At 44.6% G+C, this 22,947-nt stretch overlaps 1 protein-coding gene across 1 annotated transcript in view; it reads right to left on the bottom strand.

Annotated features, from left to right (window-relative positions):
- DISP1 (dispatched RND transporter family member 1) overlaps nucleotides 1–22,947 on the bottom strand; it is a 183,218-nt gene that overhangs the window by 38,875 nt on the left and 121,396 nt on the right. The window contains 1 exon segment of the mRNA XM_047755446.1: nucleotides 16,426–16,951. Coding sequence (XP_047611402.1) covers nucleotides 16,426–16,951 — 526 coding nt within the window.

The raw sequence follows: 22,947 nt of genomic DNA, 5'->3' as shown, positions 1-22,947 counted from the left end.
AACACCAAGGTGGTAGCTCAGAGTAGAGCTTAGTTTATTAGGGGTGAGTATGTTAGCCCTTAAGCTTTCCTCCTGCCTCCGCCCGCCCTCCCACTGCATCGTCAGGAATATAAACATCAGGAGAATATGGTCCCTGCCTTCCAAGTGTATATGGATGAACAAGAAAGAATAATTGAAAATTAAAGCCATTTGCAGCAATATGGATGGAACTAGAGATTCTCATACTAAGTGAAGTCAGAAAGAAAAAGACAAATACCATATGATATCACTTACATGTGGAATCTAAAATATAGCACAAATGAACCTATCTACAGAACAGAAACTCACATACATAGAGAACAGACTTGTGGCTGCCAAGGAGGAAGGGGAGGGAGTGGGATGGACAGGGATTTGGGGATTAGTGGATGCAAACTATTGTATTTAGAGTGGATAAGCAGTGAGAGCCTACTGTATAGCACAGGGAACTATATTCAATCACTTGTGATGGAACATGATGGAGGGTGATGTAAAAAAAAAAAAAGAAAAAATATATATAAAACTGGGTCACTTTGCTGTACAGCAGAAATTGACAGAACACTGCAAATCAACTATAACAAAAACATTAAAGAAATAAAATTAAAGGGGAGAGATTCTTAAATCCCTCATTCTTTTAAGCCATGCCTATTTCATCAACTCCTCAGTAAGACACACAGAGTTTAAGTGCTCAGCTTGATGGATTCTATGTCTATATAACCACCACTTGGATCAAGATAAACGAGATTTCCCAGAAACCCAAAAGGCTCGCATGTGCCCCTTCCAATGGATAATCATAATCAGAAGTAACCAACATTCAGGATCTTAGCACCAGAGATTCGTTTTGCCTAAAGGATCATCCTTTTAAAGTGAGCCAAAGATAAAAGTTTAAGTAGAACCTTAAGTAGTTAAAATTCAGGTTAGCTCGAGTTTAGGGAAATACATAAAAATGAGGTCCTAGTTAACATTTTAACCAGGCAACTCCTAGATGAGTCTACTCTCTGGAAGTTTTAGAAATACCTGTCCAAATGACTTAGAAGGCAGAGAGCTTAGATTACCTATAAAAGGCATCAGGACTCCGTTGATCCACAGCAAAACTAGTCCTGGTGTTGTTATCCGTCATTATGTTTCTTTGGGAATAGACTATTTTTTAAAAAGTCCATATTGTTCTGCTCCCTTACCTTTTAGTTTCTTCCAAAGTCCAAGATCTTTCCCATCTAGCACAGTAAGTGGCTCTGCTTACTTACAGGTGCACTGCTTCAGCTGTGGGGTTACAAAGTACTCTTCCTTTCTGCTTTGTTTGGTAGGTTCCGTAAATAAAGACGCCCTGCATGCTACTGTGAGTCTGGGGTAACCCCCACTCCAGTGAGAAATGCACACAGGGAAGAGGGGTCTGAAACTTTGAAACAATTGAGAGGGGGTAAGAAAAAAAAAATGAGCACCGTTATGATGGAGAAGGTGGTCATGGGAAGGGTGGACCAGGGGCTGGTCAACAGTGAGAGAGGCCAGAAATGGTCACGGCACCTTGGGTTAGGCGGCAAGGAGCAGGGTCATGAAAAGCACAGACCCACGGGTTGCAGAAATGAGGACCGTTAAGAAGGGGAGGTCGGAGTTCCCGTGGTGGCTCAGTGGTCAACGAATCCCAGTAGGAACCATGAGGTGGGTTAAGGATGCGGCGTTGCCGTGAGCTGTGGTGTGGGTTGCAGACACGGCTCGGATCCCGCGTTGCTGTGGCTGTGGTGTAGGCCGGCGGCGACAGCTCCGATTCAACCCCCAGCCTGGGAACCTCTACATGCAGTGGGAGAAGCAGCCCAAGAAATGGCAAAAAGCCAAAAAGCCAAAAAGCCAAAAAAAAAAAAAAGAAGGGGAGGTCGACTGGGATCATAGGCTACTGAACGAAGGGGGAGAAGCAACGTGTTCATCAAAGAGGTTGCTGAGGCCAGTATCGCCAGGAAAGGCACAAGGGTAAAAAGGTGACCGGAAGGAAGGAGAGGGGTCATCCAAAGTAAAATCATTAAGTACACTCATTCATTAAAAAGGGTAAGAGTCAGCATTTACAGAACTTCACTATGTGTCAGACACTAAGCACCTGACCCATATTCAAACATGTTTTAACTCTTCCACCAATCCTAGCTGTTCAGCCGACACTGGCACAACTTGTAAATCAACTGTAATAAACAACAAACGAAAACAAAACGGGAGTTCCCATCGTGGCACAGAGGAAACGAATCCAACTAGGAACCATGAGGTGGTGGGTTCGATCCCAGGCCTCGCTCAGTGGGTTAAGGGTTAAGGATCCGGCGTTGCTGTGGCTGTGGTGTAGGCCGGCGGCTGCAGCTCCAGATTGGACCCCTAGCCCGGGAACCTCCATATCCCGCGGGTGCGGCCCTAAAAAGGACAAAAAGACACACACACACACACATCCTATGTGGTACGAATAGATTTTAGAGAGGAGGACCTGAGGTGCCAAAAGGTTCATATTCTGCCCAACCTCACACAGCTAATGAGCGTGTGAGGCAGTTGTCAAAGCCAGGTAACCACCTGCAGAGACAGCCTCCAGGCTGCACTCCAGCCAACGCTTCCGTTGGTTTCGAACTTCAGTGGGTGATTTGGCCCACGATGGGGGTTGAGAGAGTACAGACGGTGTGAACAAGCTAGAGACGGAAGAGCAGGCGGAAAAGCGGCTGTAGGAAGCGTGTTTACGAGTTTGCACTGAGCACCGAGGCAGGCCAGGCTGCTCCAAGTCACCATAAGGAAGGTCCCCGCTTCCCCGCTTCTTACAGCAAGAACTGTTGAGTAGCAAAAGCATTCCAAGCCCCGAAGACGACAGCATATGGAGTGTGATATTCAGACGAAAGAATTCAACTTAGACACAAAGGAAATGTTACAGCTAACACAGGGAAAATCTGTTTATCACTGCCAGCGGGTCCAAGAACCCACTGGGTGTCCCCACTGGTGTGTAAGGACAATTCGGACAGGGTGCAAATAGACTGGAGAGATCGGGTCGGGCTTTTTCTCGGGGCCCATGCGAGGCAGCACTGCGAATGTGGCCTGTGATCTGAGAGGGACGAGGACAGCCTGGGGCAAGTCCCCTGTGCTTCTCATGATGATTTCTGTGATCTGTGCCATCTCAGCTCTGCGGTTTGGAGAATGAATCTGCACAAATGCTTACTACACAGCAAGCACCCAGCAACTGTCTCTTGGGCTATTTATTGCTAGAGCCAAAAAAGAAAACTTAGCCAAAAAAAAAAAGAAAAAATGTATTCTCATATATTTGAGCAGCACAGAGAGTGACTAAGAGGAAAGGCTTCACAACCAGACAGACCAGGACTCAAGTCCCAGCTGTGCTGCTATTGTTAACCATTTAATTACTATTTTAGGCACTATTTAATTTTTTCAAACCATAGTTTCTTTATAAAACAGAAATGACAATAAGAGCTCTGAATTCCTTGGGCTGATTCAGGATTAAATCAGAGAGTGCAGGTAAAATATAGCACAATGTCTGATATACAGTAAGGGTTCAATAAAATCATTAATATTGTTCATTATAAATTTAATTGAGACCTTATGCCATTAAAGTCCATTTTCTTCATCAAATACAGGGACAATGCATGCCCAAGTTCTGCTTCCCAATTTTACAAAATTATTTAATCTCAGAGACTATAATTCATTATTTATGAATATTTTAGAATATTTTGCCTTTTAGGGTCGCACCTTCCCAGGCTAGGGGTTGAATGGGAGCTGTAGCTGCCAGCCTACACCACAGCCACAGCAATGCCAGATCCAAGCCACATCTGTGATCTACACCACAGCTCATGGCAACGCTGGATCCTTAACCCACTGAGCAAGGCCAGGGATTGAGCCCATGTCCTCAGGGATACTAGTTGGGTTCGTTAACCACTAAGCCACAATGGGAACTCCTAAATCATGATTTTTTTTTTTTTGTCTTTTTGCTGTTTCTTTGGGCCGCTCCCGCGGCATATGGAGGTTCCCAGACTAGGGGTCGAATCAGAGTTGTAGCCGCCGGCCTATGTCAGAGCCACAGCAACGCGGGATCCGAGCCGCGTCTGCAACCTACACCACAGCTCACGGCAACGCCGAATCGTTAACCCACTGAGCAAGGGCAGGGACCGAACCCGCAACCTCATGGTTCCTAGTCGGATTCGTTAACCACTGCGCCACGACGGGAACTCCCTAAATCATGATTTTTTTTTAAACAGGATGTCTAAGATTAGTTATTTTAACTAAGGGAGGAGGACATTTAATTTCTATACTTCTCGATATTAAAATCATACTTAAACCTATGTTGAATTTATCTTTCAAGATATATGTAGGCCCCTGCTTATGGCCACTCCTACCTTCCATAATGAAGGTCTATAATTGAAATATAAAACTCTACGTTCTCTTTATAACTGACAGGAAGATGCTAGTCTAAGGCAGAAAAGGGATGAAACGTCTATGGATCACAGGCAATATTACCACTGAATTCCTTTTCTTGTCTTTTACTTCTACCTACTTCATCTCTTAAGCAATCAGTGGCTACTGGTTAACTGAGAACAACTCACCTCCGATTTGGCTGTTAACGAATTTACAAATTCCCCCCCGAGACATTAAGAATATTGTAGCGATGTCATAAAAGATGGCTATGAACAATGATAAAAATATGCATTTTGCACATATTTATAAACCCCCACGCCAACTTCACCCAACTTGCTGGCAAAAGAAAACTATCTGACATTTGAGGACGTCCAGCTGGTGGGGATGCTGAAAGGCAAAACTGCACACTCATCGGATCTGCTAACCATTACTTCAGTTAGTAACTGAGCCTGGCAGCCCATGAAGGCACTTCTATGCGACATTCCATAAGAAAAAGATGCTTTGTGCAGAATGTACAATGTTCCCCGTCTGTCCCACTCAGGCTCAAAATCCCATAAAGCTGGAAGAAATCAGACTTTCATGTAACAGCTTGAGTTCCAGTTTAACTTAAAAAGAAAATTTTCTCTTATTAGGAGAGCCTGGTCCTAAGTAGCAAGTAAGAAATTAGGCTTTTTTTTTTTTTTTTTTTTATTGCAGTAAACAAGAAAGGCGCCCCTGTTATACAAACTGGGTGAGAATGGGGAGGGGCATTATTTTCTTTTTTATAATTAATCGACTATTTGTCCTCCAGAAGAGAGGAGTTTCCAGGCCTGGCAGATCAGTAGTCAAGGGGCAGCTATTCTGCTGATGATGAAAGCTGAAGGCAGCAGGCGGGGTGCTGGGAAATTCATTTTCAGATATATCTTGTCTCTGCCGCTCATAAGGGAGGGGCAGCACTGGAGGTCAGAATGCCCCAGGGTTCTGATCCAGTGCAAAAAAACGCCCTCAAAGAAGAATCTAAGAATGGTAGAAAGAGAGAGAGAGGGAGGGAGGGAGAGAGGAAGGAAGGAAGGAAGAAAGACGAAGGAAGGAAAGGTTTAAAGCAATTAGCATCCTGAAAAAGACAATGTGTTAATCAAAAATATTTTTAAGTGGTTGAAAAGTAGCTCTGCTTAAAAGAAAGCATTCTTCCTCAGTCCATGACGTTAAAGTTAAATTTGCATGCTTTAGCTAGAGGGCATAAAGCAAACGGCCCCATGTGTTCCATTTTAAAGCTATACTAACTTACAAAGCACTTGTCCTTAAACACAGGCCTTTCCATGCCAGACTGTTGCTGCGAGTCCTGCACAAAACATGCTAAATGAGGGTATAGTATACGCTTTCCTTAATAAGATGTGAATAATAATCACTAATAGGAGATCCAAGAAAAGCTCATAAGAAAGCCAGAAAAATCTTATTAAACGTAACTCACTTAAGAGGTTGGAATGCTGGAATGAAGTGTAAAATCCTCAAGCCAAAATACTCACCAGACACTAATGCCGCTCACTTAGAATTCTGAGCTTTGGGAGACGGAGGTCAGGGGTAAGGAGGTTAAAGAAAAGTAATACATTTTGGGGCTCACCATCAAGTTTAAGTCTGCGTGAGGGGAGCCCTTTCAACAACAAAATTATACGTAAATAGACGTCTCCTGGGGACTGCTGTACAAGGAAGTGGTTTTAGTTTCTGGTAGCCAAGGCGGCCAGCCCATGGCTGATCCCTAAAAAACCAAGTCCTAAAACACTCAGTGTTGGCCGGGACCTAAAGATGATCGGAATCTAGTTCTTGATTACATATAAGTGGAAATGAAGACAAAGTGCTTAATCAGATTTCTGTTTAAACTTCTAAAGTGTGTGTGTGTGTGTGTGGGGGGAATCTGTTACAATAATCTTATTTATTGAGCTCTGTCACCTTGTTCCCAACCAAGGCTGGAAGATTCCCTCCTCCCTAAACTACGCTTCCTTCCCCCATAAAACACACTCCATCCCTTTAAACGGACTTTCAACGTCAGGTCAGAGGGTTGGGGGAAACCGTGGAAGGTTTTTGAGCAGATGAGGGACATAATGAAAGCAGTGTTTTTAGGAGGGGAGGGGGGCAGGGCCAGGCGACCACAGAGGCACACAGAGGGTCTGAAGGACTGAATGTGTTACCTGTCCATCTTGGCTTCTCACCAGACACACAGAAGCGTGTTTAGAAAACGGTAAATCGCTCATATTCCTGCAGAAAGCATCATGCTTGAATCTCAAACTATTTGATAGCTATCGGCGTCCTTCCTGTACCATTCAAATGGGAGAAGAAATTGGGTAATGAAACCAACAACACAGCAAATTCACATCGTGCTAAGGAATCAAATCTGGCCCTGGACTCTCTTGTTTTATTCTTTTTTTTTTTTTTGTCTTTTCTAGGGCCGCACCCGCGGCATATGGAGGTTCCCAGGCTAGGGGTCGAATTGGAGCTGCAGCCACCGGCCTACGCCAGAGCCACAGCAACACGGGATCCGAGCCGCGTCTGCAACCTACACCACAGCTCACGGCAACACCGGATCGTTAACCCACTGAGCAAGGGCAGGGACCGAACCCGCAACCTCATGGTTCCTAGTCGGATTCGTTAACCACTGCGCCACGACGGGAACTCCGTTTTATTCTTTCTAAGTCAGAAAATATACATGGACAAAGAAAAGCACCAACGCCTCTTCGGGAATATATGTTTCATCCACCAGGTTTATGCTCTGCTGACTGCTGACAAAGCCACTTATTCTAGATTTGCAAATATCCAGGAGGTGGCCAGAGCTGAGCAAACAGAAAGGTTATTCTGGGCTGCCTCTCCCCAACGCAGTCTCCTGGCTGATCCCTGTCTTTCTCCAAAGGGCTCCAGCATCATGTACGAAAGCAGCTTGAGCTGAGGGAGTGGACTAGGTCTCTGCCTTGCCTTTCTCACACCTTCGTGAATACGGCCATAATTTTCCTGAAAGTTAGAAACCAATGCATGGGGGGCTGGAGGCGTTAAAGGACAAGAGGAGCTATTCCCCCCAAACGGACTCAAACAACAACTAATCAAACAGGGTTATTAAGGGAACAAAGCCTTCTCAACCTTCTCCCACTGTCGGGGAAAACATCTTACTCCAGGGGAACAATGTGCCTGATTTTCATTATCCAAATAAAACATCCTCAAATCGAGCTCTGCCTGAGAGGGAATTTACTGATGTTCAATGAATTATTCATGTAGTTCAACAATTTCTGAGTCTCTCCTAAATCCCAGGCGCCTTGGTAGGCCCTGAAGATACACAAAGGCTGTTCAGAATAAGAGGGTCAACAAGCAAGCCTGGGGAACTACGGATGAATCAAAGGTGTCAGAACTACGCAGCTACTGGATGGGAAGTACCTGGACCCTTCCTAAGCGCTTTAGGCTGATTCCACAGCTGGACCGCTGTCTGGGGAGGGCGGTCTTCTTGGACGAACTCCAGTGCACTGTTCTCCAAAGATCGAGTCAGACGACCTTTCTGCCTCCTCTGGGCCTCCTCCAGACAAAGGATGCTGCTCACCACGCGGCCTCCTGCTGAAGCCACCCCGGCCTGTCCTCCAGGCCTCCTCCCTTGTGTCAGGCAGTGGGTCCCTCACCCATCGTGAAAGAGCCTACTCATCTCCCATGAGCTTCTCTAACCCTCCCGCGTGGGGCTCCGTTTCCCCCTTTGGGGCTCAGATGACCCTCTCAACTCTGATTCTGGTCCTTGGAGAACTGTGGTTGTCATCTCTCTCCTATGAGATCATAACCTGCTTGACGGCAGTGACCCACCTCTGTGAGGTTTTTAAAAAGCTTAAGTTTTGTCAATTTTTCACAATAAAAAAAAAAAAAAGGTGTCCTGAGAATGGAGGGGGGCAGGGGGGTGTGTGACATTCACTCAACAAATACTTGGGTTTCAGATCTGCCCCCAGGCACCAGGCTGTATTGCAGACTTCAAAATCACCAAGCAGTTGACTCTCTGGCTTGTGTCTTTTAAAAAAGATTTAATCATGTAGAATCAATTTTGCTGAAAAGAACACAGAGTACAGCAATGAAAGTTCTATAAATTCTTTTAAATTACACCTAACAATCCACGGAAGTCTGGAAAGAAGGTGCAGTGGTACCACTGGGGTTTTTTCCCTGGAATTAGAGAAGTAACTGATCTATAACAGGGTCTTTTAAGTTTTGCTGCCGGCCAAATATTTGACGTTTTTCAGCTTTTTTTTTTTTTTTTAAACGAAAAAGAAAAATTGGAACCATTCCTTTTTTTCTTCGCTCTCCAGGATCTGCTAAACAAGTAGGAATACTAGAGAAAGGGGTAATTAACAAATATATTTGCTTCATTCCAAACTGTTCTATTAATTAATTTTATGAAATAAAGAGGGTATTATTTCCTGACATTTATTATTAAAGTAAAAGACGACCAAGGCTCATATTCTGAAATGTGTTACAGACTGTGCAGTGCATTCCTTGAGGCACAGCACACTCTAAAATCGGTTCATTTATAGTATAAAAAAGGCCCTAAAAGAAGTCCTACTAATAAAATAAGGCTTCACTCAATCTGACTGCCAAGCTGACTTACTTTGGCAAGCAAGCTTGGAACATTTTAAATTTTACAAACATTATCCTGTTTTAAAAAGTTAATTTTGACTACTTTAAGGAACGTAAAAATAAACCTTGGTTTCAGTGAAATCAAGATTCAATCGTACCAGACTTCGAAAATTAACTGTCTTAATCAGATTATACAATTGGTATAAAAGCTCTGTGTCTTTGGGGCTGGGGAGGCCCAGTTAGTCTCAACTACTCCCCCTTCCTCCTTCAGAAAGCACATCAGTGACCGTCTTTCACTCTTTTCCGTAGGTTGACAGGCTTAAAATTATGCAATTTAGAAATAAGAATGAAAAGCAATACAGCATGTATTTATTTCCACCAGGATTCAGTAAGAGCTTGATTTCTGAACTAATATTAACAGAATTAAGTACATGGCAGCAAAGAACAGCAAGGAAGACTGAAGAGAAAGAAATGAAAGGAACAAAAGTGCTTCGAAGGAGAAGAGCAAGGAGACTCATATTTGGCTCCAGCGGACTGGGTGCTACATGAAAACAGCATAGCCCGGTCTTCTCCTTTGTCCATGGATAGAAACGAAGGCTGAGGAGTTCCCGTCGTGGTGCAGCGGAAATGAACCCGACTAGGAACCATGAGGTTGTGGGTTCGACCCCTGGCCTCCCTCAGTGGGTGAAGGATCCGGCCTTTCCGTGAGCCATGGAGTAGATCACAGATGCAGCTCCGATCTGGCGTTGCTGTGGCTGTGGTGTAGGCCGGTGGCTGCAGCTCCAATTAGACCCCTAGCCTGGGAACTTCCATATGATGCGGGAGCGGCCCTAAAAAGACGAAAAGAAAAAAAAAAAAAAAAGAAAGAAAAGGAAAGAAACTAAGGCTGAGAGAGATGCAATATTATCCCAACCACCAAGCTGTCCAGTGGCAGAGCCAGGATTCAGACCCTCTGTGCCCTGCCTGCCTCTCCGTGGGCGGCGTGCAAGGAGGACCGGCTCTAATGCAGCGTGATGACTCCTCTGGGGCCAAGGCCTTTCCAAAAAACTTTGCTGGGACATTTGTATTTTAGATCTACTTACAAAAAACCCAGGCAGCCATAAATTCAATAGATGGATACTTCTGCCTTTGGATGGATCGGCAGTCGTTTTTTTTAAAATTAATTAATTAATCTTTTTGTCTTTTTAGGGCCGCACCCATGGCATATGGAGGTTCCCAGGCCAGGGGTCGAATCAGAGCTACAGCTGTCGGCCTCCACCACAGCCACAGCAACCTAACCCACTGTGCGAGGCCAGGGATCCAACCTGCATCCTCATGAATACTAGTCAGGTTCGTTTCGTCTGAGCCACGACAGGCACTCCTGCAGCAGTTTCTGCAAGCTGTAACTGTGGTCTCTGGAAAATGCTGAAGCAATTGCCTACCTCCTACAATTTTTTTTATAATCTAGGGCTTTAGTCCTTCAGATTTTTGAAGAAAAGGGATTTTTATTTTTTGCCATTTCTTTGTTATATTTTAAACAAAATACAATCATACTCCAATGAATGAGAATTATGTTGACCAAAAAGGGTATTTACTGTCAAACACTCCTGTTTCTCTCTATCATACTCGCTCCGTTTGCTGCCACAGAGGTCAAAAGGGATCTTAGCTGCTTTAATGGAGCTAAGAAAGATAGTTCTGCCCAGTTTTCTGAACTGTTGGAAGCGTTCTGTATCTCTGCTGTCCACTGTGGTACCACTTGTCACAGGTGCCTGCTGAGCATGTGAAACGTGCCTTGTGTGACTGAAGAATGGAGTTTAAAATTTTACTGGACCCTGCTGGTCAACACAGGCCTTAAAGAACGAAGCTTAACCTTTCCTGCCTGCCAAAGACACTTGCCTCGTAGTCCTGGCCAGCTTATAATTTACAGCAAATGTACCTAAAGACAAATGATTATTTAGCTCTTAGTAACCCTCCAACGGTAAGAGAGGAAACGGAATTTAAAATAAGACATAGTCTGGTTCTCTTTTTGTATTAATATATAAACCTGGCTTGTGCCCCTGCAAAAGCGCTGTGCTCCAAAGAACACAGCAGCTCTGCTGGCGATATTTGCTGATCAGAGAGGGCTTGCTACCTCAGGCCGAAACCCAAGGAGCGGGCCCAATCCACATCACCGCTCCATCTTTCTAGCCGGGGACCACGCTTGCAGTTTTTACCTCTGTCTCCAGGATGTAACACTTAGTAAGTATTCATGAAATGCTTTCTAAGTAAGTGAGTCGCTAACCTCAAAGTTCCCCATTCATTGCTCCAGCATCTTAGAAAAGTCATTTGGGTTGAGTCTGGTGATTCGGGCAAACCAGGGACTCTGGGATCTGAAGCAATGCCAAGGTTCATGCCACACGGCTGATGAAGTGTCCAGAGTGACTTCGGGTTCAAATTTCCTAGCGAACTAAAATAACACCATCGCCAGGGCTCAGGGAAGCGGAGGGTGCATCATGGCAGCCCAGGTTGCAGCCAAGTAAGACCCTTCAGAAAACGATGCTTTCAGGCCTATCACTGACCGCTGAACATACACAAAGGAACACGGTTTCAAATTCTCATTTTCCACTCTTTAGGAAAAAGAGTTCCCTTCATGGAAAGTAACTAGTGTCCTAAGGGGAAACCAAAAGAAAACCTCTGAGAAACAGAAGTCCTAAATTGGAAAACTCACAAAGAACCCAAGGAGAAAGGAAATACAGGTTACAAAAATTATACAGTCAGAACATACGGGGAGGCAGGGACAATGTTATTTAAGCTCCAGGGGCTGAGCTCCGGCTGGGGTGCCATGGTCCCCTCCGTGCCAAGCCTTCTTAACCCAGCATAGCTCTGATCTCTCCAGGGTGGAACATTTAAAGGGACCATCTGTCTACAAAATCACCCTCAGAGAAATAAAAATGCGTCTGGCAGGTACCCCCAAACCATTGCAGGTTCCCTTCCATGATAATGAGTCTATGGCCACGGCCAAGCATCGTTTATGGAGTCCTCTGCTCCCACCAAGAACATTTTTGCAACGCCAAATTAAAAGGTACGTCAAGGTTGGGTTTGAGATCTTGGGCGCTATTTTTGGAAGCAGACCCCCTTATTAACTGTGTCCTAACACCACTCCCCTTCCCCTTTAATGGGGCAATAAGAAGAGCCCCAAATGGAGAATTCAGAACTTAGCTTCAAGCAGCACACCCGGTGTGTGACTGGCTCCCGAGAGGCACTTTCCAGACGTTTGTAGGATAAGGGGCAGATCGTCTCCGCACGTCTTTCAGGCGGCTGGACGGGGTTCAGGAGGTGGAATCAGGAAAAGCCATCCTCCCGGTCATCCCAACGACCCCCTCACTCTGGCCACCCCGTTCGCCTCACTCTTCCCAGGCAGGCCTTTGTCTTCGCCCGCTCCCCCCCTTGCCATCCCCCTGGTCCTCGACGACCGCCTCCCGCCGTCCCTTGACCCTGTCCCGGTGGCCCTGTGAGGGCCACTCACGTTGTCATCTCCGTCAGCCTGCCCCCCAGCCTTGCTAACCCCCAGCGACCCTTCCCGCCTCGGATCCCCTCCCCCGAGTTCCTCACTGTTTTCACCGCAAAAGAAACTTCTCCTTCTGATTATCGTCCTCAGTTTAGTCCTCAACTCCCCAGGTGATTCAGGAGCTCAGCTGGGTCGAGGACCTGTGGGTAAAGGCTCTGTCTCACGTAAGGCGAGACTGGGTTCTGCCTTATAAAATTCCTTCGTGTTCTCAATCAGACGCATTAATTAAGAGCTGAGCGACGGCTACGAGGATAGGAGCCTACAACTGAAAAAAGATGGAAGCTTTATTTATTTATTTATTTATTTATTGTCTTTTTTTAGGGCCCGAGGCATATGGAGGTTCCGAGGCTAGGGGTCTGAAATCAGAGCTGTGGCCACCGGTCTACACCACAGCCACAGCAATGCCAGATCTGAGCCGCGTCTGCAACCTACACCACAGCTCATGGCAACTCGGATCCTTAACCCACTGAGTGAGGCCAGGGATCGAGCCCGCAACCTCATGGTTTCTAGTCGGATTTACTAACCACTGAGCCAAGAGGGAACTCCCAGATGGAAGCTTTAGAATGAGACCTATTTGACCTACTTGATATATGGTGACAAATGGAACTAAGAGAATAGACTGCATGTGAGCCTTGCAATGATCTCAACCAACCAATTCACAGAGAATTTAAAAAGGCAAAAACAGGAGTTTCGACTGTGGTGCAGTGGGTTAAGAATTCAGCTGCTGCAGCAGCTTGGGTCACTGGGAAGGCACAGGTTCAGTCTCTGGCCCGGTGCAGTGGGTTAAAGGATCCGGTGTGGCTGGGATTCAATTCCTGGCAAGGGAACTTTTACATGGCGCAGGCGCAGCCATTTAAAAAAAAAAAAAACAAAAACACACACAAGTGATCGACTCTAATGAATTGTTTAGAAAGCTTTATTACAGCTCAAAGAGTCAAGAAAGGACGAGAGAACCGCTGTGCTACAGAAGGTGGGAAGAGGAACGGGAGGAGGAGCGACTGAAAGGAGGGGCCTCGCGGGCTGGGAGAAAACTGGATCTTCCTCTCCACTGACTCTCTAAGACATCCTCTACGGTTTTCGCGCTTTATAAAAAAAATACAAACGTCTAAAACTGAAACAAAATACCAACCGGGTGGGCCCATCTGTGGTGTAGGCGCAAAAAGCAACAGCAGCTGAAAGTAGCCAGGATCATCCGCCTGCCCGCAATCTTACTCCACGGCCACCAACCTCTAAGACACTCTTCAAGTGCCGTGAACAGTGCATCCCTTTATCAAGTCATGAATACATCTGAGACAGCAAGTGACTAACACTGCATTAAGTATTTGAGATTATCAGGCTTTAAAAAACAACATGCAGGAAATCACAAAAGGAAAAAAAAATTTTGGAGCGGTACCATCTGTTGCAGAGATCAGCCTCTAGAACCTATGTTCTAATAACTTTTGTAAAAGTGTTGGGTAGAATAACTAATAAAAGACAGCAAAGCATCACAGGACACCCTCATTTTCAGAATTTCTTAGAGCAGACCTCCTGTGCAGACTCTCCCACACTGCCCTGCCCTCCCTTAATCAGCAGTTTTATCCGTGTCCATATTTGCTTGTGCGGATATCTTACGGATTTGAGAAGAGAGACACAGACTTGGCTTAGTGTCTTGCCCACAGCACAACTGTGCAAATAAATTCACGCTGGGCTGAGTCTCCCTGCTACAGTTTTCATTCTACGATGACCTCCGACGGTGTTGTTATCCGCAATGCAATTGTCACGTAATACTAGCCCTCTCAAGAAAGCTCAGGGGACCACACTCTTCCAAGTTACTGCCCCAGCCCTGCCCCCAGAAGCCCTGCCGGCTCCGAGCATCCTTCGAAACCTCTCCGTTTCTGTGATCAGCATTATCATCTACCCACCGCGTTGCCCCAGCCAGGAAACTGAAAACCGGTTGTGATTCTTCTTCCTTCTTCCCCATACCTGGCTGTCCACCAGATCTAGCAGAGTCTACCTCGTAAATCTCTCTAGTATGAAAATATTTCTTTTTTCCTCTTTTGTTTTTTTTTTTTTAGAGCTGCACCCATGGCATATGGAGGTTCCCAGGCTAGGGTCGAATCAGAGCTGCAGCTGCCAGCCTACACCACAGCCACAGCAATGCTGGATTCTTAATCCACTGAGTGAGGCCAGGGATCGAACCCACATCCTCATGGATACCACAAACATTACCACTGAGCCACAATGGGAACTCCCCCAATTTTTAAAATTCTAATATGAAAAATTTCTCACAGAATATTCCAGTTTCTTTTACAACTTTTCCTGATGGACAAATATGGCAATTTTATCCGTTTGCTTTTCTAAGGCCATTCTATTTAAAGTAGTATGTACATTGGGCTCTCATTCCTGTAAAATTAGATCATTGAGAGAGGCTAAGCCAGAGTCCTGAAAATACTGACATGCTGGTCACACTGAAACACCAGGGTGCTTGCCCCTTGTTTTACTATCTTGTGAAGCTTTGTCTAGGAGGGGTCAGCTTCACAATGTAGAGCTGTCTGTTTCACCTCACACTCTGCAATCATATAATTAATGATTTGGAAATATCGATATTTATGACCATATCATTTCAACACAGTTTCATTCAAAGTGGAAAGAGTCTACTGCTGGCCACACGGCACAGTGCCATCTGGACCGCGATCTTCTAAGAAGTGGCTTTGGGGGGCGAGTGTTCTCATCAGAGTTCTATAAACTGAGAGACTCTGACATCTGATGCGGGGAAAATGTCTCCCGCTCCCTGCATACAGTGGAGTAGTACTCAGCAATGAAAAGGGAGCCTCATACACACAGTCTCCAAAACGTGATGCTGAGTCAAAACTGCCAGACACCACAGAGAATCTACGTGTGATTCCATTCATACAAAGCTTTAGAGCAAACAAAACAAACTTTGGTAACAGAACTCGGAACAGTGTTTCTGGTGAAGACAGAAGGAATAACCAGGAAGTGGCATAAGGGGGCTTTCTCAGGTGACAGAAGAGTTCCATCTCTGACCAAGGCGTGCATTACGCTAGTGTCCACAGTTGTCAAAACTGATCAACCTGTACACTTAAGATATGTGCATTTCTCTGTATATAAACTATACCCTAATTTTAAAAGAGAATGCTTTCTTCTAGTTCTTCTAAAATTTTTTATCACCAAGAAAAGTGAAATAATTTTTGGTCTCTACAAAGTCGTCAGTATTTTATAAACTATATGACCATTGCACGCCAGCAGTACAGGTAAGTTTAACCATGGAAAAAATATCAGAAGCACATATCAGAGAAACTCTAACCTGGGAAGGGAACGAGAACCGGCCACGACAGAGATTTTTCCAGGACTTTTCAATCTGAAAATGCTTTACGATAAATATGTTTTAAAGTCTTCTGCTACAGATTTATAGGTCCCATCTGCTGTGAAAGGAACGGTTGCTTTCATACAATCTCGACATATTACATAATTACACAAACCACGTGAAGAGAAAACTGTGCATATAGCCAAAAGGAGGCCACTGGTTTTGTACTTCTTTTTCATAAATGCTGATCACTATCAATAATAGCAAACATAAGCCTCCTGTTTAGGCAGCCTCATTACAAATATATCTCTCATGTTTAATAGCAGAAATTCCTAATTTTACGAAAACCTTCTATTGAACTTTATAACTCTAGGCCTAGCAGGGACACCTAACCAGCCTGCAGACAGGGAAAAAGGAAATAGCGGCTTTACTTGACTAAGAAGTCAATGGATAAAACAGATATAATATTATTTCACTTGCATTTTAACAGGCTTCACACAATCCACCAAATAGGCATTTTCACTGGTTTCCTTTCTCTGATACATTTTTGTCTCCTCCTTTTGAAGCATCGACCCAAGCAGTCACATTCACATGGAGTTTGCTGGATGCGAAGGTCCAGGAAAACTTTCTGAGCACTCACCTTATGCGGGCTATGTGCTGCGGCACAGGCTGATGCTGAAAATGGTCAGGCCACGGATGATGCAGGCAGAAGGATGGAGAGGGCTGAAGACAGCACGCAGTCTGATAAACAGGTGAATGGTTTGGACAGAGAGATGCAGAGTACTCTGAGTGTGGCTGCATGCAACACGAGGCCAAAGCGGGAGGTGCTGCAGAGCCAGCCTCGCGATGGCACTCTTGGTGACTGTCATGGCTAGTCAGAGGGTGATGGTATGGGCAAGGATGGCAGCATTGGGGTAACCTCTGAGGCGTCCTTTGGTTGTCTAAAGGCAGGAAGGATGATTTAACTGTGCCATTAACTTGCAGGCATCCGTTTGGACTCACTTTTGTCCTTGGTGCTTCTTTGGGTGCGAGCTGCTGGGCTGCAAGGTCTCCATCACAGGGGGTGAGGGGACCAGGGTTGGTAGTGCTGGTTGCGATGCTGCCATTGCTTAGAACCACAAAATCGAGGTTTCCGGTGCTCATGGCCATGCTCCAATTTCTTGACCCTGAGAAAGAAAATGATATCGAGTCATCCAGTTATAGTCAGGCAGGCGATTCTGTAGAAAAGACAGGACAAGTATTTGAAGACAGCTCTGAAAACAAAGGCTCTTGCGGGAGTTGTAAAAGTGGCGGGGGATGCTGGCAGCACCTGCAACAGAATCAGGGGGCTCAGGCCTCCTCCCCCTCCTCCCCAGCCACTTCCCGCACCTTAGAACCCTCTCCTGACCTACTGGACACGAACTCCCCTCTCGGTGCCCTTCTGCTCTCCTCGTCCCAGCCACAAAGGTGTCAGTGAAGAAGGAGAACGTTTTAGGACGGGGGTGGGAAGGGGTAGAAGAGACAGGGGTGCCAATATCATCCTGCAACTTTCAACACTATTATGCTGGGCTGTTCTCATCTAAGAGAAATGGGCAAAGTGAGGCCTCTGAGGGTACCTGGTTGTGTAGATTAATGCAGTGTGAGTAATCTTAAGAATATCTTGTGGCTCAGCAGGTTACAAACTCGACTAGCATCCGTGAGGTTGCGGGTTCACTCCCTGGCCTCGCTCAGTGGCTTAAGGATCTGCTGTTGCCCTGTGCTGTGGTGTAGGTCACAGACACCGCTCGAATCCTGCATTGCTGTGGCTGTGGTGTAGGCCGGCAGCTATAGCTCTTATTCAAACCCTAGCTTGGGAGCCTCCATGAGCCGAGGGTGCGGCCCTAAAAAAAAAAAAAAAAAAAAAAAAAAAGAATATCGTATGTTTTTCAGAGTTCCATTGGCTCATCGGTTTAAGAACCCGACTAGCATCCATGAGGATGTGGGTTCAATCTCCGGCCTCACTCAGTGGGTTAAGGATCTGGCATTGCCGTAAAAAGAAAAGAAAAGAAAAAAAAGAATATCTTATGTCTTTGAAAAATGTCAAGGAAATACGACTTTTCCTCTAAGTCACTCAGGTCCTAGAATAAGAATAAGCAGGAGAAAATAAAAACTAATCAGTGAAGCTAAGAATTGTTGCAACCAAGATATTGGACACAAAAGTTTTAGCCCCTAAACCAATGAATATAATGCTAAAAAATAACAAACAAAAAATATGCCATATAAGCTGCCATGAACTCACTAATTTGTTTTCTATGTTACATCCTACAGGTAGCATTGCTTGCCCATGAGAAAAATAATACTATCACTGGGATTTCTTCAAGTGAGAGTTTTGCTCTTAAGTTTTCCCCTCCACCAAAAGGTCCAGGCCTCCAATGCAAAGGGAAAAAATAATGCTCAAATTACCAGGAGTATTTTTCTGTCCAGTCAAACAAAAGCCAAAGCAGAAGCAGACAACCTTCTTCCTTTCCTTAAAATATTTCCCACCCTCTGACCAACCAACAAACAAAACCTGGGAATCTAGTAAGACAGAATGGGTCATCACAGCTCTCAGTCTAGGAGGCGCTGCTGTGGCTCTGCAGGTTAAGGACCTGACTTTGTCTTGGTAAGGGTGAGGGCTCAAGCCCTGGCCTCGCTCAGTGGGGTAAGCATCTGGCGTTGCTGTGAGCTGTGGTGTAGGTCATAAATGCAGCTCAGATCCGGTGTGCTATGGCTGTGGTGTAAACCAGCAGTTGCAGCTCCAATGAGACCCCTGGCCCAGGGACTTCCGGATACCACAAAGTGTAGCCCTTAAAAGGAAAAAAAAAAAAAAAAATGCTCTTGGCCTGTTTTAATCTATGCAAGAAAGCCAACAAGAAAAAAAGAAAACCATGCTTTGGCTCACTAACCCCTCTGGCATGGTATTCTGAGCAGACCAAAGGGCTTCTGGAAAAGCTCCCTCCTGTCTCTCCCCACCTCTGGCAGATGCACAGGTACCAGAAGAAACCATCTCTTTCCAGTCTGAGTACATTGTAAAGACAAACCTGGATCCTCATGGGGAAGACTCCTAAGTCTGTTTTCACCCAATTTATAAGCTACTCAACAGGGGCAGTTCTGAGCAGAAGGCCAGAACAACGCATAACATTTCACTTTGAAAACTAACACCCAGAAGATGCTCACTGTGCTGGGATGCAAATGTAACGTTACGGACTTATTTTCCTTTGGGATAGAGCTCCGCCAACACTCAAAACACACATACACAAATTCAGCTATAAAAATATCAATGCCACAAGAAATAGAAGAACTAATGCAGATGTTAAAAATGTCTTTATAAATTAGTTTAGTGGGAAAAACAAAGCATTTACAAATACCAAAGCATGGAAATCGAGTTAGATGCCACTCTCTCGCCGGGTCTGCCAATCCCAGCTTCCTTTCGTGATGACCATTAAGAAGGCTCTTGGATTGGAGCACACACGGCTTTACTCACTCAGTAAACCACTCCTGGGTAAAAATACCCACTATAAAATATTCAAATAACACACCCAACACAAAGTAGTTACATGTATTATCCAACTAGTGGGAAGACAGGGTAGATAAACTGGTAAGAGCCCTACACTGACCGAAGAGGCATAGACTTCTCATCTTCGTCCCATCACTTTCTTAACAATGTGCCACCTCGGCAAGCGCGGCTCACTTGAGCTTCCCTTTACTGGAGGATATATCTTCCTTTCGTTGTTAACGAAAGGAAAAGCTGCATGCAAAGGTTCTGAAAACAAGAAAAAATCCTAATTAAAGGCCATCTAAAAAGGCACTCGACTTTTTAAAAAGTTAATGGAAAGTTAAGACGTTTATTTGTTTGGTTAAGTGAAAGTCTAGATGATGTAAGAAGCCATCGCTTGATGAGATAAAAGTAGTCATTTCTCAGAATTAGAAGCTCTCGTTGTGCAAATACTCCCCAGAAATCACATGCTTTCCTTGCCTATAGCCATGACTCACGTTCCGGAGCCTTCTCTCCACAGACCTCAGCCAAGCTACCAGAACGGAGGCGATCTGCTGGGTTAAATGGGAAAATCAAGACCTCCTCTCGGCCCCTCCATCAGGGGAGGACTTTTTCTGGCTGGCTGGTTTGTTCTTATATCCTAGTTTGGACAACATCATCTCAGAGCGTCTATTTTTGGTATTCAGTTCAATCAACCCTATTGACTAATCACAGTGAGCGGGTGAGTTAGGCAAGTGAGAAGTATCTTAACAAAAATCCTCAAAGTTTTGAAGTGAAACTGGGCATAAGACAGAGAGCTTATCAACCTCAGACGCTCATCAAAGCCCCCTGAAATCCTCTCTGGACTCCCCCAAATTCCATGTTTCCCTGTCTTCTAATGGAATCTGCTTTTTCTTGGGAAAACAAAATTTTTTTCTTTGTGACAAGAATTACAACTCACTCCCTCTTATTTTTACTGCAAACGCATCATTCGTTTTGTAGTCACGTAAGAGTTAAGTAGATTTCTGCAGGCTAGCCAAGGGACCTAATCACCATTTATAACATTTTTTTCCTCCAGAGTGGTAAAATGCAGTTCAAGTGCCAAATAACTGACTTACAAATGAATTTTTGGAACACAACTTGTTTTGTAGCTTGGAGATTTCTTGTAATGAAGTAGGTATGAGTGGATAGTAAAGAATAATTTGAACTTTGACCTTGGCTTGTATTTGAAGTAGTAAGTCATGTGAGCGTTCCATGATTCAGTTTCTTTAATCATAAAATGGGAACGACCAAACTGACTTTACAAGTAAGTTGTGAATTATAAATAAAAGATAATTAAAAGGCAAAAAGAAAAAAAACCTAGAAATTGTTCTAAGAAATGTTTACAGGCTGAGTTCAGTGGATGCATCTGCATATGAATTCAGATGACCAGGAGAATCGCCAAGTTTCAATCTGAAGTCAAGAGGTGCCCTTAAGGCCACACAGACCAAGACTTTCTTTCTTGGGAACTGAAACAAGTAAGAAAAAAAAGTTGGTCCGAGCCTCCGAGAGAACAGGAAAAGAGATGAGACAGAGGAAGATTCAACCTCACAAAAAGGAACTATTGTGATAAATCTCATGCTATGTGATTATAAAAGCAGTGATATTAGTACTGATGGTGGAAGTTTAAAATAAGTTTTGGATCAAATGTAATTAACCACTTTAAAAGAGCTATGTTGAAATCACCTTTTCCCCCAGGGCCGTAACACGCAGGGACTGCCAAGAGAAGGCTATTCTCGAGGCACTGGCATGAGGTGTGATGGGCCGTGGCCAGAGAGCTTAGCGTACTTCCTGTTGTTCACGACTACCGCATGCCAATATCAATACATCCAAAGCCACTAATCTCATACCCTCTACTTCACCTTTTCCACTCAAATTTTGATGTCCTAAGTGCTTTAGCCACTTTGGGGGTAGAAGGCTTTGGCCAAGGACCATCTTTTGATTACATTTTAAAATTTAAGTGTTGTTTTTTTTTGCTTTGAGCCTCCAGTTCTGCACACATATGAATCAGGGTGTGAATCAATGTCCATCTCACAGGATCACTATGAGAATGTGAAAATATTCAGAAACCATAAAGGACTATGTGTATCTGCAGTGGAAGAATGATTATTATTGCTGATGGAGTGATGAGTACATAAAAAATATAGAACGATGCTTCCTAGTTTCAAAGCCAAAATTATGTTTTCAAATGGCATCAGAGACATCTGGAGCTTAGCAGACATGGCCTGCGTAGGTCTGAGTGGGAACGTTGACACTGTTAGTTACGAACGTTGAGAACCTGGGTCAAGTTAGTTACACTCTTAGTCTCTAAGACTTGGTTCTCAGTTCAATTTGTTTGAAATGCAAATGGGTGAGACCTTCTAAGAAAGCAACGTGACACCACTCATCAACTTTTAAAATACCCTCATCTTCGGACTTAAACTCTACTCGGATTTTGCCGTTTGGATATACCTGAACAATGTGTAAAGCTAAACACCCACACAAAGATCCTGACCACCGCACTGCTTGGAACAGAGAAAACCAAATGACCTAAATTATCACCTTGGGGGACTTAAATTCCCTCATATCCATACCTCGGGTATCCTCCTCAACAAAAAAGAATGAGTTCGATCAGGATTATTCCTAGAGAAAGAAGTCCAAAGCACATCTTGACGTCTGAATAAAACCTAGCTGCAGAACAGCTTTTTTATTTCATTAAAAAAGTGAGGGAGGGAGTTCCCGTCGTGGCTCAGTGGGTTACAAATCCGACTAGCATCCGTGAGGATGCAGGTTCAATTCCTGGTCTTGCTCCATGGATTACGGATCTGGCATTGCCTTGAGCTGTGGTGTAGGTCGCAGATGTGGCTCGGATCCTGCGTTGCTGTGGCTGTGGTGTAGACCAGTGGCTGCAGCTCCGATTCAACCCCTAGCCTGGGAACCTCCATGTGCTGCAGGACATGTGGAAAAAAAAACAAAGTGAGGGAGACACACATATATAGTTAGTATAGACATAGTAATTTCCAGAAGGCCCTAAGAAAACTAAGAGTTGGGCTGGGCCCCTTGGAAGAGTAGAGACTTTCACATTCTACTTCCTATGCTGCTTGCAGCTTTTACGACAAATGCGTCTTTTTCATGGTAATAACATATTAATAGAACAACATACAGCATTCCTAACATAGTGACTAGTAATGAACGAGAGAGATAATTGTTATTAAAATGCAAAAACAGGAGTTCCCGCCGTGGCACAGTGGTTAATGAATCCGACTAGGAAACATGAGGTTGCGGGTTCGGTCCCTGCCCTTGCTCAGTGGGTTAAGGATCCGGCATTGCTATGAGCTGTGGTGTAGGTTGCAGACGAGGCTCAGATCCTGCATTGCTGTGGCTCTGGCGTAGGCTGGTGGCTACAGCTCCGATTCGACCCCTAGCCTGGGAACCTCCATATGCTGCTGGAGCGGCCCAAGAAATGGCAAAAAGACAAAAAAAAAAAGCAAAAACAGAAACAAACTTATTTTATTAAGTAGTCATCCATTCACTGGATGCTTTTTTAAATTTGTTTATCTTCCAGTATATACATCTATTCTTTGCTGATTTGCTGCTTTATCCGATTATTTGATATAGAGACACAATATATCAAATAATTGGATAAAGGAGGAAATCAAAAGGGAGCTAAGG

This window comes from Phacochoerus africanus, chromosome 12, assembly GCF_016906955.1.
Source record: "Phacochoerus africanus isolate WHEZ1 chromosome 12, ROS_Pafr_v1, whole genome shotgun sequence".
NCBI classification, from domain to species: domain Eukaryota; kingdom Metazoa; phylum Chordata; class Mammalia; order Artiodactyla; family Suidae; genus Phacochoerus; species Phacochoerus africanus.
The sequence above is the reverse complement of the archived record's forward strand: the minus strand, read 5'-3'. Positions and strand labels throughout refer to the sequence as shown.